This window comes from Narcine bancroftii, chromosome 1 (genome assembly GCF_036971445.1).
Source record: "Narcine bancroftii isolate sNarBan1 chromosome 1, sNarBan1.hap1, whole genome shotgun sequence".
Lineage (NCBI taxonomy): Eukaryota > Metazoa > Chordata > Chondrichthyes > Torpediniformes > Narcinidae > Narcine > Narcine bancroftii.
This window is the reverse complement of record NC_091469.1, coordinates 233,056,372-233,073,095: the sequence shown is the minus strand read 5'-3', so window position 1 is coordinate 233,073,095 and position 16,724 is coordinate 233,056,372. Positions and strand designations below refer to the sequence as shown.

The 16,724-nt window shown below is 40.1% G+C and overlaps 1 protein-coding gene across 1 annotated transcript in view; it reads right to left on the bottom strand.

Annotated features, from left to right (window-relative positions):
• wdr36 (WD repeat domain 36) overlaps positions 1–16,724 on the bottom strand; it is a 129,752-nt gene that overhangs the window by 8,978 nt on the left and 104,050 nt on the right. Inside the window, exons 18-21 of the mRNA XM_069892753.1 lie at positions 14,032–14,129; positions 13,615–13,760; positions 7,450–7,569; positions 4,951–5,032 (exon numbers count right to left, since the gene is read on the bottom strand). Of these exons, the coding sequence (XP_069748854.1) occupies positions 4,951–5,032; positions 7,450–7,569; positions 13,615–13,760; positions 14,032–14,129 (446 nt within the window). The remainder of the gene's footprint in view (positions 1–4,950; positions 5,033–7,449; positions 7,570–13,614; positions 13,761–14,031; positions 14,130–16,724) is intronic.

The following is a 16,724-nucleotide window of genomic DNA, read 5'->3' as shown; positions in this document are numbered from 1 at the left end:
TCTATAATGTTGGGGGAAAAGACACTTGTTTTTTCTTTAATTGCCCCTGTGTTCCAGTTTTCAATTTGTAATCAAACAATTCACATGCAATTAAAGTGCACATTCCAGATTTTACCTAAGGTTATTTGGATATATTTTGGTTTGACCATGAAGAAATTACAGAACTTTTTATATATAGTCCCCTCATTTCAGGGTAACAATGTTTGGGATATAGGTTTCACAGGTGTTGGTGAGTACTCAATTGCTTCACTGGTTCAGGTTCAAGAGAGCAAGGTTTGCTTCTAATCTTTGGAGTCTGTAGTTGCCATTTTTCAACCTTAGAACCAGAGTTATGTCAATTAAAGTCAAAGAAGCCATTATGAGTTTGAAAAACAAGAATAAAACAGGAAGAGACATTGTCCAAACTTTAAGATTACCAAAATCAACAGTTTGGAACATCATTAAGACAAAGTGTACTGGTGAGCTCAGTAATTGCAAAGGGACTGTTATTCCACTGTTGATGACAGAAGAATTCTCACCATAATGATGAATAATCCCCAAACCTACATCCAACACATCAGAAACACTCTTCAGGAGGCTGCTGTGGATATCTCAATGACTACTGTCTGCAGAAGACTTCATGAGTACATCTTTATATGAAAGATTTGTTGCATGTCTCTTTCCACAGATGCTGCCTGACATGCTGAGTATTTCTGGCTTTTTTTGATTCAGTTTCAGATTTCAAGCTTGAGTTTATTTTTGATTTTCATTGAGTATAGGCTCAACATGCTCAGCCTTGTAGTTTAAATGAGCCACGTGGAGACGACAGCAGAAGATACAACAGGTCTTTAGTTAGTACAAGTAGATGTGCAAGAAGATCTGAAGGGAAAACCTTATAGTAGTCTCCCTGAATTTAGAACCTCAAGTTTTATGGTCTGTACATATGAAGAGTTGTTCTGTATGTATGATTACATCCTAATTAACAAGAACAACTTTCAGTCGTTAAAACTTTTGTCTTCACTAGTTAATTCACATGGATGAAATAACTCTCCAAATGTTTTTAATGGGCTAAATACCAAAACAATCAAATCTACCTCCTCCACATCAATTATACTACACATAGACTAGATGATCACTTGGCTGAACACCCATGCTCTGTACGTGGGTCTAAACTTGAGCTTCAGTAGCCAATCTTGTTAACTTTAACTTTTAAAGGATGTCAGGGCGAGGTAAAATGTACACTTAACAAACAAATCATATTCCACCTGGACAATCTCCTTAAACCTAATGGCATGAACACTGATTTGTCTAATTTTAAGCAATCCCCACATCCATTTGATTCCATCTCTTTATCTACTCCTGTACTTTCTTAAAAAAAGTTTCTCGCTCTACCTTTTTAACCCCACCTCTTACATCTGCTGCTCTATGTTCACCTCTGGGCTCCTCCCTAGTTTACTTCTCCCTTCAGGTATATATTGACTGGAAAAACAGATTGAAGGCTAATTGCAAGTAGAAGCAGAACTGGAACAGGGAAGGGAAGCACCATGATAAAGGATTACCACTGAAATAAAAATTAAAAGAAAATTGTAACTATTAGATTTTAAAGGAATAAACCATGAAATTTAAAAAAAACATTTAAACTTTAATTCCTTTTTAAAATATTTTTATTAATTTGAATAAAGAACTTATACAAAAATTACAATTCAATAAAATGATATGGATACTTACACACTTAATAAAACATTCAGTATATCCAAAACATACATAAATTGTAAATCATATGCATAATTCATATTCCAAATGATATATTTTTTTAAAAATTAATAACAAAAAGAAAATAATAAACTCAAAACTCCCACCTAACAGCATTGCCAAATGCCATATAGGATTAAAATTAAAAGAAAAACAAAGATATAAAAAATATAAAGAGAACATGGAAAAGATAGTAGTCAGACAATTTAATTAAAATGAAGTGAAATTATAAAGTAAGATAGTGAGATATAAATGACACCCCCCCCCCCCATAATGTCTGAAATCTTTAACTGAAACAAAACTGTTAGTAAAATCTGTAGAAATAGAGTTTCTCAAATGAATTTAGATCAAGTCGAAAGATTTGAAGAGGAAATGAAGAGAAGTTGATTAAGTATGAATCAAAGAGAAGGAAATGTTTTAAAAATAACAGGAACCGACTGCGAGAATCATAAAACACTACAGCACAGTACAGGCCCTTGATGTTGTACCAATCTGTATATTCCTTTTTGTTTTTAAAAAAGTATTAAATCCTCCCTATCCTGTAACCCTCTATTTTCCTTCCATCCATTGTGCCTGTCCAGGACAATATTTCAGCCTCCACCATCATCCCCAGCAAGGGATTCCAGGCGCCCACAACTCTGGGTAAAAAACAAACTTCCTCCTAATGTCTCCCAAAAACTTCCCTCCCTTCAATTTGTACTCATGTCCTTTGGTGTTTGCTATTCCTGCCCTGGGAAACAGGTGCTGGCTGTCCACCTTATCTATGCCTCTCATAATCTTAGAGACCTCTTTTAAATCTCCTCTCATCCTTCTATGCTCCAAAGAAAAATGTCCCAGTTCTTATAACCTTGCCTCACAAGACTTATTTTTCAATTCTGGTAACATCCTTGTAAATGACCTCTGCACTGTCTTCATAGCTTCACATCCTTCCTGTAATGAGGTGACCAGACTGAACACAAAACTCTTTAAGTGTGGTCTCACCAAAGACTTTTAGAGTTGCAACATGTCCTCTCTACTTTTTTTTTTATATTTTATTTATCAGAAAACAACATAATAACCACAATTACATAACTAAAATGTTAACAAATTGTCAAGATCATTCGAGGTTACAGAAAAATAAACTAAAAAGAACTACAGAAAATCCTAAAAGAAATCCCCAAACCTGCCCTCCCCAGCAAACATTACCCCTCCCTCTATCCTAACTCTAACTCCCTCCCCACCCCCCTAATAAAAAAGAGATAGCTAAAGAAAAGTAAAAGGAGAATATCTAACATCATTCATTTACTAAATGATAAGGAGATCCAGTAGCACTCAAAACCAGCCTTAAATTTTCAAATTAAAATGGTCCAAATATGGGCTCCAAATCTTTTTAAATACACAATATTTATCCCTTAAATTATGTTATCTTCTCCAATGTTATACATGACCTCATTTCCAAATGCCATCTTTGTAAATTATTCTTCAATTGATCTTTCCATGAAATAGCTATACATTTCCTTGCTACTGCTAAAGCTAATGGCAAAAACACCATCTGAAATTTATAAAGCCATTTCACTAACTTCTTCAATTAAAAAGATCTTTGGATCTAAAGAAAATTTTATTTTCAAAATATCTTGCAAACAATTTCTTAATCTAGACCAAAACCCCCAACTTTCTCACAAGACTATACTGAGTGCAAAAACATACCTTTTTGATCATTGCACCAAAAACACAAATCCGAAGCACTCAAGTCCTTGTCTGACTCCCATTTCTTTGCATCTTTTTCCAAAGCTTTGTTTTTAAAACTTGGTGTTTTTCACTCTTTCCATCAAGTCTTCAATTATGTATTTTATTTCAGTCATCCTTTCAGTCATTTCTCTCATTACAGTTTCGAAGCCTGCAAATCAGTTGCTCAAGTTTTCCATTTTCTCCAGGATAATATTTAGTTCTTGTCCCGATTCTCCAGCTCTGTCGGGTCCGCTGGTCCTGAGGCCACACCTACGCCGCTCTCTTTCGGGCTTTCGCTCAATGTTCCTGGCTGAGTAGAAACTTCCTCTGCTTTTATTTCCACTGCTTGGTTCTTGCTTTGTCCATTTTTTGGTGAAAAAATTCTTAATTTTAAGATCTTAACCATCTTTTTGATACTCAACGGAGGGCTCAATCAAAACACATCTGTCTAAGTCCTTCTCATGGCTATGCCCCCATTAAGATGTTACTTCAACCTGCCACAGTGTAAGAATGTTCTCCTTCCTCTTCACTGTGGCTTTTCAAAGATTACCACAAAAGCAGATGGTTCAGCAAACAATTTTGATCAATGGAGGGAAACAAGGAACTCTGCAAACACTGTGATTGTAGTAAATACACACAGTAAATGCTGAAGGACCTCAGCCAGTCTTGCAGCATCCATAGGAGGTAAAGATACATTACCGATGTTTTGGGCCAGAGACCTTCTTTAAGGTATAAGACAGAGGCAGTTATCTGAATAAAGAATGGGAGAGAAAGAAGGAAGAATGGGAGAGGGAGGAGTCCAGACAAACAAACAAAAGGTGTTCATTGGATATAAGAGGAAAGGTGAAAATTGATTTTGGTTCTGTGAAAGGGGAGAGAGGGAAAAGAGAAGAGAAAGACTGAACTGGAGGAAAGAAGATAGGAACACCAAGATAAGTTGGTGAGGTTTTAACGAGAACCAGGGAAGTTGATGTTAGTGCCATCCCAGTTTGACGGTGCCCAGATGGGAGATATGGTGTTGTTCATCCAATTTGTAGGTGGTGCCAGTCTGGCAGTTCATGAGACCATGGGCACTGGGAGCTTGGGTTGTTGGCCTGTTCCCATGCCATAAGACCCTACATCTTTAAGAGTGCCTCCACTAATTGTTAAAATGTTAGTGATACAAATCAAAAAAAAGAGTAAAATTAGTATTTCCTAACAAGTATTTGATTTAGGGGTTTGACAATTAAATGTGATACAACAGTTCTTGGAATGGAACAAGAAACATCTTACCAATTATGTAGAAATGGGAGATAAACAAACAGCCTAATTGTAAAAAAAAAAGTGACAACAATGTGCAGTAGGCTTGAGATGATGGCAGAATACACTTCAACTATCTTTACCACATTTTCATTTGTATGTTAAATTCATATCATATTCAGAACCAACCAACACATTATTTCTGCACATATAATCCATGAAGAGTATTACACATTTTATTTTTTTGAATAATTTCTATATAGCAATACTTACAATTGTTGGTATTTAGAGCATCTTCTAGCTGCATGTGCAATTCTGTTTTTTGTGCCAATACCCCTAGGTTTACCACTTTGGACTGAAAAAGCAAATGATTAAGTGAAAATAGTAAGAGAAATTTACATTGCTTCATTAATTTTTGCATTGTATATATTCATTTTACATTAAATTAAATATAGAAATTATCCTTTTATTGAACAGATATAGATTTAAATTCATCTATAACAGAGTGAAAATGTCTGCAAAGAGAGAGGGAAAGACAGCTAGAGTTCTAGGTGAGTCCATGCGAGTAGCAAAGGAGTGCAGAGGGAGCAGTGAGAGGCCATCACAAAACTCACTTTGAAGAGAGGAGAGTTTTTCCTCCACCTCTGTATTCCTAGAGCCATACCCCCTACCCTAATCAATTCTCACCTTTCTCTCCTGTCCCCCTACCCCCTATCCAGTTCCAATTATGGCATTTTGCCTGTTCGTCTGTGCTCTTCCCCTGGGCACTTGCAGGCTTTTTGTTCACAGCTTGAAGGACTCAGGTTTGAAACATTGGTTGGATAGCTTTAACTCCTATAGAGGCTGCATTAACTGCTGAGTTCTACAGAATGGAAACAGGGCCCTTCAGCTCTACTTGTTCATGTCTATCAAGTTAGTCCCATTTGCTTGCACTCAGCCCATATCCCTCCAAGTCTTTCCAATCCATGTACTTTTTAAGTAGGTTTTAAACATTACAGTCATCCCTACTTCTAGCACTTTTACTGGCAGCTGGTGTGTATACTCTCTATTAGATTCCCTGGCCCTGGTTAAAAAATAACCTATGACGACCTTATCCATGCTCCTCATATTATAAACCTCTACATGCTTTATCTCGTCCAGATCCCTCTGCAAGCCTTGAAAGTCTTCCTCGGTGTCCACTACACCTCAAATCTTTGCATCATCTGCAAACTTGCTGATCCAATTTATCATATTATTATCTAGGTCATTGATATAGATCAGCCATTTACAACAGGGGTCCTATGGGCAACCTGGAGGCCACAGCACATTTAATAAAAGTCTTGTTTTCTTTTCACCTCACACAACACAATTTTTTTTTAAAGTAGTTGGTAGGAGAGAAGTACAAAGGAAACCAAAACTTGACTACTTCATAGAGAAGTTGGCCCATAATCTTTGAGTAGAATCCCAAGTGGGGCGTAAGGCAAACCAGTGATCACATGCCTCCAGTGAGAGGCACTCACTGGCTTCTCCCACAAAGTCAAAGTCAGTAACTAACCTCACCATGAATATCAAGTGACTGAACATTCCTGACTAATCTCCCATGTGGGATCTTGCCAAAGGCCTGACTCAATTCCATCCAGACATTGACAGCCTTCATCAACCTTCCTGGTAACCTCCTCAAAAAACTCTACAAGATCTGTTACACACGACTTACCCCAAACAAAGACACGTTGCCAGCCTTAATCGGTCCCTTACTATCCAAATACTTGTATAACCAATCCCTTTGAACATTTTCTAATAACTTAACTACTACTGATACCAGACTCACCAGAGGGACCTTGCCAAAGGCCTGACTCAATTCCATCCAGACATTGACAGCCTTCATCAACTTTCCTGGTAACCTCCTCAAAAAACTCTACAAGATCTGTTACACACGACTTACCCCAAACAAAGACACGTTGCCGGCCTTAATCGGTCCCTTACTATCCAAATACTTGAATAACCAATCCCTTTGAACATTTTCTAATAACTTAACTACTACGGATACCAGCCTAGAATTTTCTGTTACTTTTAGAGGATTTTTTGAACAATGAACAACATGAGCTACCCTCTAATCCTCACCTATGGCCAAGGACATTTTAAATATATTTGCCATGGCCCTGCAATTTCTGCACTAGCCTCCCTCAAGGTCCGAGCAAATATCTTATCAGGCCCTGGGGATTTATCTACCTTTATCCGCTACAAGATAGTAAGCACCTGCTCCTCTTTAATCTGCATTGGTTCTTACTTTACCTTACTGTTTGCCTCACTCTTCTAGACTGTGTCATTTTCCTGAGTAAATAAATTTTCTTCAGTTTTTTCCTGCATTTTTTATACTTCTCTCCCATTTGGTCCTTGCAAATGGTGTCTTCCACTGTTGTAACATCTCCAAAGTAGGAAAACAAATATTAATTGGAAAAATGCTCAGCTCTCAAAACAAGTCTTTAGCATCACTGTAAATGTATATCTTGGCGCAGCAAGATCACCACAGGAGCCCATGCAGCTGAAGTTAGGCCCCTTATCAAGGCGCAACGAAAGCGTGCTGTGCACAAGGCCCGAGCAGCATCCACTGCCACGACAACACCCACCCACATGTGGGCGAGCCTTCAGGGCCCGAATTGACCTCACCAGTAACCTCCGAACCCACAGCCACCAATCTTCCATTCGACTTTGAAGCCAGGGTCATCTTCAACTACGAAGGACGAACAACAACAACAACAAGTAGATATCAATCCAAGTGTGTTTTACATATACCTGCTCCTCAACAGCTTGTTGTTCTACAGCAGCAAACTGAGGCACAAGGCCAGAAATTGTTGGAATGAAGAAAGGAGCAGATTTGGGCACTTTAGGTGGTTCCTTGGGTTTGTTCCTTTTCTGTAAATCAATCAAATAAAATCATAAGTGATGAAAATACCACTGATGCTCAAAGTATGATTTTAAAATTTAGATTTTTCTTTATTCTTCGCAATGTACATCGGTTCAGCAATGTGAGATTCCATTCGCGCATGCGCAGCCATTACATCCGTTGACTTGAGAGGAACAGCACGCGTTTTTGGCACGGGAGCAAAAGCGCTGCATCAGTGGGGAATCGCAGTAGAGCGACCCCCAAAAAAGCACTAAATTAGTGGGCCTGCAGGAGCAGAGCCCTGAGGGTTATCACAGGAGTGCAATCCACAAAATGGAATCAAAACACCCCCCCCAACCAAACGAGCCCTCTGGAGGAGGGGAGCAGTAAAACCTCCAGGACTGCCGATGGGAGGTCCCCAGGTCCCGATGAGGGGAGGTCCCAATGTAGTCCTCTGGAGCCAGAGGTGTACCAGAAAAGGATCGGGACAACCAGCGGGTGGTTCCCGGGTCCCGTTAAGGGGCTGGGGCAGAGGCAAGGCAGCAAGAGCCTGAGGAGAAAGGCCTCCAAGAAGAGCCCCCATAGATCTTCATTAGTGCCAAAAATCCAGTGGGCCCAGCTGAGGAGCAGCAAAACCGATCAACCTCCGTTGGGGGTGGGATCAGGCGGCAGTGGCCTACCTTCATTGAAGGTTGGGCCCGAGGCTGGCTGCACTCGATTGGGGCCTGAGAGCAGAGGCCTCGACCAGCGACGAAATTGGAAATCATCTGGACAAATTGGAGGAACTGATGACGGTCATGGTGAGCAGGTTTCCTACGCCATCAGAGCAGGGGGAGGACATTAATGATTATACATGGAAAGATGAAGGGCTAGTAATGGAGGCAGAGTCACTCAAATCCCCATACACTGTTCAGGCCAGTCAGGAGGAGAATACACCATCTAATCCCGCCAAGTCTGCAGTACCGAGGGGTATAGGCCAGCCACTAGAGGATGATATTACAGGGTCTATAACATATGGTGTTGAGTGCTTTTCAGGAGACGGTACTAGAAGAATCCATCATGAAGTGCCCCTGCCCTGTTAACTGCCCTCTGTTGGGGGTGCCTTAGGTAAACCCTGCAATATGGGACAATTTTAAGGTCCCCATAAGGGGAAAAGAATGAAATTACAAAGACTACAGGGGTCAATGGTTAAAGGTATCACTGCATTCGCACAAACACACTCACACGATTAATTGGAGACCCAACAAAATGCTCTAGGGCTGTTATCCCATGCAAACTATGAACTGAATGCCTTCAGGAAGGAGCTGATCAAGCCCGAACTAAATGCAAGATATGCTCATTTGTGCAGACCATCTAACCCTGTAACGAAATTTCTATTTGGTGACGATCTCAGCAAACAGGTGAAAGATTTGAATGAGCACCAGAAGGCAGCAGCTGGCAATGGTCAGAGGTCCGAAAGCACAGGCCAGAGAACCTGTTATGTTTCATCCCTATTGTAGGTATGCGGGAGAATATAAGCAGGTTATCCGAGGCGGTTTTCCCACTCCAAGCAGCTACAGCCAGCAGGCCTTTTTTTAGGGCAATGTCCTCCGTGGAGACAGCAGCAGCAGAATTTTCCCGCTCAAAGTGCTTCGTGGAGGTGGCCCCAGATGAGGCGGATCGAGGAAATGAACACTACGCATTTACAGTTGAGTACTCTCAATAATTATAAGACTTTAAAAGTTGGTGGTCAATTTACACTATTCTATGATAGATGTTGTAATATTACCACTGATGCTTCTATTTGGCAGACAGTGAAGGGGTATAAAATCAAATTTGATCCACAGAAATCCCCTCCGATAAGGGTATATATGTGCAGATCACAACTGATGGAGGCTATACATGCCGAGATCATGGCAGTGTAAAGGAAAAACGTCATTGAACATTGTAGCCATGAAAAGCATGAGTATCAAACATTTTCACGTGTTCCAAAAGAAGTGGCGGCACAAGAGTGATACTGGATCTATCGGATCTTAACGAATAGGTCTTGTACAAGCATTTAAAAATGGATAACATTTTCTGTGTTGCTAATGTTACGTAAGGGCTATTACATGGCCGCAATAGATTTGCAAGACATATTATTCTTAAAATTTTCCTGGAACGGAGAGCTATGGCAGTATAAGGCTTTGCCAAATGGGCTGAGCTCGGCACCCAGGGCATTTACCAAGTTACTGAAGTCGGTGTTTGCCAAGCTCAAGAAAGAGGGGCACATGGTAATGGGTTACCTGGACAATACCCTTATCATGGGCAGATCGTTCGAGGAAAGAAAAAGGTCAGAAGAAGCCACTTTGAGATTATTAAGCCATGTGGAGTTTCTCATACATCCAGAGAAATCAGTGTTGGTGCCTACCAAGAGGTCAACATTCCTCAGCTTCATCGCTGATACAGAAGACGAGACTTACCCTGCTAAAGCATAAAGCGGCAGAGATCAGGACTGCCTGCAGAGGGCTCATGACAGAGTGTCGTCCCTCCATAAGAAAGGTGGCCAGGTTGATTGGGAAACTGATGGCAGCTTTGCTGGTGGTAAAACGTGGCCTACTAAATTATAGGTTCCTGGAAAGGGACAAAATACCTGCTCTTAAGGCAGCAGGGGATACTTTGAAAGGCCCATGGGGGTAACTACCTGGTATGGTGGATCAACCACATCATGCAGGCTTACACGAGGATCAAGCTCAGAAAGGTGGATCTGGAGATCAGGTCAGACACCAGTGGCGAAGGTTGGAGAGCCACGAATCTAAAGGTCTCTACTGGGGTCAGATGGACAGACATAGAGCTCAGGGAGGCCTTTAAATCAGGCATTAATTATTTGGAAACGCTAGCAGGGTTTCTAGCACTAAAGTCTTTCTGTGCGAGGGAAGCTGACATTCATGTACTGCTGAGGTTGGATAACACTTCAGCAGGGCCTACCTCAATAATATGGGAGGTCTTAAATCTCCTTCCTGTAACAAGTTAGACATTGAGACTTAGCGCTGGTGTACTCAGAGGAGCATCTGGGTTACTGTTGCCTACCTGCCGGGTCGGATCAACACACAGGAGGACCTGATGTCCAGGAAATTCAATGGTAGCACTGAGTGGACTCTTGATAAGAAATATTTTAAACAGCTAGCAGACACCTTTGGAATGCCGGAGATTGATTTGTTTGCATCCAGGCTTAATGCCCAGATTCCGAGGTTCATGTCCTGTCTGCCGGATCCCCAAGCTGAGGGCATTGACACCTTTACCCTAGACTGGCCAAAATTTAACTTTTATACATTTCCCCCATTTGCCTTGGTGGTGAAGTACCTGAATAAGATACAGGAAGACAGTGCCACAGTATTGCTGGTAGTGCCTCATTGGCCTTCCCAATGTTGGTTCCCAAACTCCATTGATATTTACGAAAAGCAGAGGTCTGCTAATCCAGCCGGTGACAAGATATCTCATCCATTGTCTCACTTAAGTCTGTTAGGTTGCAGGATCAGAGAGCGAAGATCGACATAAACATTCTGCAACCTAGAACTCTGGACATCCTGCGGGCATCTTGGAGAAAGTCTACACAAAAACAGTGTGCTCCCTATATGGGGAAAAGGAAAAAGTACTGTGCCCAAATCGGACTGAATGAACAGTCAGCCTCTATCAGAGGTGTACTGAACTTTCTAACCGATATGTTTTACATGCAGGGGCCAGCTACAGCACGGTGAATACAGCAGAGTGCACTGGCTTTCTTGATGCTCCAGAACTCTGAGCATGAGATGATGAACCATCCCCTGATCAAAAGATTTATGAAAGGAGTCCTCCACTTGCATCCTCCGGTACCCTGACGTAAGGAAATTTGGGACATAAAGATTGTTTTGGACTATCTAAGGCTACTGTCACCAACTTCCAGTTTGGATTTACATAGCCTGTCCCATAAGCTGATAATGCTGGTGGCCCTGACATCAGCCCAGAGGGTACAAACTTTGTCTCACATTCATATGGACTATATTCGTTGGGAGAAGGACTATGTAACCATTCAAGTTACAGATATTTTGAAACATAACAGGCAAGGGAGAATTGGGACAGAATTTTCATTGTATGCATATGGGAAGATGAAAGATTATGTGTGTTGGATTGTTTAAAAAGATATGTTGTATGTACAAAACATATTAGACTAAATGAGAAAAACCCTCTTTATATGCTATAAGAAACCACATCAGCGGGCTACCTCCCAGACATTGGCCAGATGGCTGCAGGAGGTCACGAGAGTGGCTGGAGTGGATATTCCTCAGTTTGGGTCCCATTCAACTAGAGCAGGAGCGACCTCGGCAGCCAATAGAACTGAGGTCCCCATATGGGATATCCTTCGCCAGGCAGGATGGAGCAAAGAGAGAACCTTTAATAGGTTCTACAATAAACCTTTAAACTCAAAGGGGCCGAGTTTCACAGCTTCCATCCTACACGCGGCAGATTGAACAAGACCGCGGGAAGGGGGCCCATTGAACTGATTATGGTCTGTCGGACTACCCAAAGGGGATAAGCCACTGAGCTACAAACTCTCACGGTGGCTAACCAACGTACATTGTGAAAAATAATGAGTTAAACGAGAACTTACCTGTGTGAAGTTTGACTATTATTCGAGGTTGGTGAGTCAACATGCCCACCTTTCCCTTCCCCTCTTTTGTTTATGGATAAAGATGTCGTGGTTGCAATAAACATGTTCAGTCACAGGTTCATGTTATGGTTGGTTCGTTTAATTTAGCGCATTTAAGTTCAGTGGCTTCTCCCTTCTGGGCTGTAAAGGAATGGCCGCGCATGCGCGGATGAGATCTCACCTTGACTCACCAACTCCCACTGCTCGACTAGTAATTATCAAACTTCGCACAGGTGAGTGCTCGTTTAACTCTTCATTAAATACAAACCCACAATTTTAATTTGATACATCATCCTAATTTTCCAATTAAAGTGGAGGAAACTATAGTAGGGCTTACAATTATTGGACAAAACTCAAAAATAGAATTGAACAAATTTAGTTATCAGTTTAAACCATGTGAATCAACAAGACCTAATAATGGAATATCCTTCAACAACATATTGGACAGAAATCTTCCTTTTAATTTGGTTATGTATTCCATTAATATTTAAAGACATATAGTTCAGCGTAGCCCTTTTATATTTTGTTTATCTTCTCTTTCCGTTTTTCCATCATTACCTTTCCTCCTTTTCCATTTCTGTTTTCTTATTTTCAACTCTTTATAAGACAACATTCCTACAACATCCAACATTTTCCTTATTCTCCTATTTCTATCTTATTTATCCCCAATCTCCCCTTCACCTCCTGAGTTGTCCTTTATCCCTTGTCGGACAACCACATCTCCCCTCTCCATTTGGATTTGCGAATCCACTCGCAAGCATCAACTGATTTTGCAGTGACCGCTATTTCCCCCCACCCCGCCTCCCCCAGAAAAGATTTCACTTTTCATATGTCACAAAGGTCTTTAAATATTAATGGAATACATAACCAAATTAAAAGGAAGAAACTACTAAATTTAAATGAATAAATGTATTCCATTAGAAAAAATAACATATAGGTTAAGAAATAATATTGAAATATTCGAACAAGTATAGGAGCCTTACATTAAATACAATAGCGAAAACCTACCGGGGACAAACATTACCTAAGTTGATGGAAGGAGAAGGAAAGAAAAGAATGGACTCAGTAGAATTTCTGGTGTAATTTTGTTGAATGACAACATTGTCTGACTGGGTTAATGCAACCTAGATTGTATACCTAAAATGGATGAGAGGGGGCGGTGGGGGGGTGGTTTGGGAGGAAAGGGGGGGGGGGAGAAAAAGTCACTGTATATGTGTGAAAAAGAAATAGTGTATATCATGGCTAATGTGATTTATGGTGTGAAAAATAAAAAATTTAAAAAAAAAAGTGAAAAAAAAAACAAAAAAAAACATATTGGACAGAAATCAATGACACTACTGACAAAACCATTTTCACGTAATACCACTATCAATGTTCTTAAAACATTCATTCAAGAAAATTTAGATTATGAAAGCAAATTATTTGCAACCTTAATAATATCCAGATTGAGAAGATTTTTCCAGCGTGATTCTGGAAGCAAAGAGAGCGTAACCAACTGCTCTCCGAGCTGTTCACATGAATCATATTCTATCATCTGGCCTTCCACTTCTGTTTCACTGTCTGACATCTCCAGATCTAAAAAAAGTGTTTTATGTCATTGATAAATATCAAAATAATGTTAAATACCAACACATCAAAAACTTAAAAAGTATTCAGGTAATGAAAAAGTATGATGCAAAATAAACTTTCACATCAATTACATTTTCTTTAATACAATCCAAAAGAACAATTAACATTAGAATTTCTTCCATAGATGAAGTTTGAGTCATCTGATGGAGTAGCATGCACATATTAAGCAAAAGTAGAATTTAAATGCATTTCTAGAAATTTTCTTTTTGATAAAAACCTTCTTGCTGACATGCTCCAGGAATCATTGCAGCAGTAGACTGATAATCGGCAGGAAGTGGTCGAAGGGAAACAATATCATATAGCGTTTTGTTGGACCTAAGCAAAAGGAGAAAAAAAAGTTAGAATTTGTTCCACATCCTAATTAACAGAGCTGTTGGTACGTATTTCATGGCCAACTCCCCCGAACATTTGCATTCATATTTTCAAAAGAAATACTTTTTCCTAACTTAGACTTTCATTGCATATTAATTGAGGAGTCATACAATTTCATCCCACTTGGGAGAAAATCCCAAAGTACTTCACAGATAATGAACTGCTTTTAGAGTGCAGGCACTTATACATGAACATAGCAACAAATTCTCATGCATATCAACAAACTTGTTATCAACATAGTTCTGTCGCAGACCAGCAGCAATGGAAATGCTCCAAGGCAGTGTTTATTATTTTTTCTCTTAAAACACTATATTTATTAATAACTACTAATATTACAACACATTAGTGAAATCAAATCTAAATATGTGCATGCGTGTGCGAATGCACAACCCAGACCATTACAGCTTAGGCATAGCTTGCGCGACCCAGACCATTATAGCTTAGGCACAATTCTGGAAAGTCATTCCAAAGTTCAGTCTTAAAAATCCATTGTCAAAACACAGACTTTTCAACTAATGCACAGAAGTAATCACAAAGAAAATGGGAGAGACTGAGTGACTGGACTGTCAAAAACTCAAATCCTTGTCGAGTTGCTTCCAAAGAAATAGCCTTTAGTAGGAATGGTTTTCACAACTTCCCTTTTCCTTGTGTAGGGGAAACAAAACTCATGACTTCCACAATGTTTCGTACAGGTCAACCAAAATGACCATTACTTTGGTCATGATCTGATGCATCAATTCTCCTGCTTCCAAATCCAAGGTACGGGTCAAAGTGTCCTTTCCTTTGGTCACGGTGGGGTTTAATAATTGCCCTGTCAGGGAGAATCTGCCAAATAGCCATTCCTGCTCATTGTTCAATGAGTTGACTGCTGGTCATGAAGTGCTCTTACTTTTAGTGTTCCACCCACATGAGTCTCTCACCACCTATGTCCCTGGAAAAAACAACATATTGACCTTTCTTCCCTCCAAACCAAATTTGGGTACTGCCTGTACTATCTATTGCCACCCAGTCTTTCCAATTCTGTGAATGGTTGCAGCCTGTACTAGCCCTTAAAGTGATAGTCACACTAACTGAAACAGGAGTTCATAATAACATCAACAGACAACTAACCAGTTAAGAAACTGTTACTGAGTCCAGAGGACCCCAAAACCCAGCAGCAATAGATATGCATCATGACAAAGGGTTACTTGAACAAAAGTTGCTTTTAATTATCTTTGCACTTGAAAAAAGAATCAAACTTTAATTTATTACTATCAACTTACTTAACCCCACTCTAATTCTAAGCGCACATGTGTATAATGTGTATATAAGTGTAGAGAAGTTCTTTGGTTCACAGTCCAATCTCACTGGTTGCAGGCAATTCTTGAACTGTGCACAGAAGTTAGCATTAATAAAGTTCACAAGGCTTTGGTGCTTAACAGGCAAATGGTTGCCACTCAGGAGGGTTCTTGTTGGTTTTCAGAGAGTGATTCCTTTTGTTCCAGGACATCCACATCTGATTCCTTTTTAATCAGTCCTGCTGACAAATTGTGCCCCCTTCAGGATTCTCCTGGTGATCCTCTTTCTTTCAGGTCACCACAGAGTTCCTTTCAGACAGCCAGTCTTCTCCTTCGACCAGGCAGTCTTCCAAAGTTTGCCAACTTGTCTCTCTGAAACCAAAGTTTCTGTCTCCCTCTCCTCTCTCTCACTCCTCCCTCTCTGAGAGCAAAGCTGTTCTGCCTCTGCCTGCAAAGATCACATGCTCTTCCAGACCAGTTGCTACTTTGTTGCCTTTTACAAAATAGCACTCTGCAAAAGTCCTGCAAAAATTCTGTATTTTAAAATATTTGTGTGCAACCTGCTCCAACAATCATCCCAAACCACCTCTAAATACTCTGGCACAAAACCTATGGAGGTATTGACTGAAACACTGGCTAAGATGCTGACTAGTTCACTGGGAACCTTTTCATTCAACTAATGCACATCAACAAGTTTGGCATTCAAATAACGTTCTCTGGTAATGTATCATTCCCTCACTGAAAAATTCATACAAATATTTTTAAAGTAAAATTTAAGAAATAACTGCTCTTCCTCATCACAAGTACCCTTTTCACTCACAACTGGTTTCAGCTTCAACTGAATGAGAAACACTTGGGCAATAATCCCTTGTGATTGCCTTCACTGCTTTCCAACAAATGAATAAAAGTACTAAAAATATTACTTCTCTTGTAGCTTAAACTGCAACAGCTATTGATGGATGTCACCTTGAAATTGTCAAATATTTCAGCAAAATATTTATTTTTCTATTTCAAATATACACAATTAAGTTTTGGATCAGAGAGAAATGAAGTGACAGAAAAGCAAGTTTGGATGTCATTTCTTTCAGCCATCAAAGGTCAACTACTACATATCTTTGGCTTGGCTTCGCAGACGAAGATTTATGGAGGGGGTAAAAAGTCCACGTCAGCTGCAGGCTCGTTTGTGGCTGACAAGTCCGATGTGGGACAGGCAGACACGGTTGCAGCGGCTGCAGGGGAAAATTGGTTGGTTGGGGTTGGG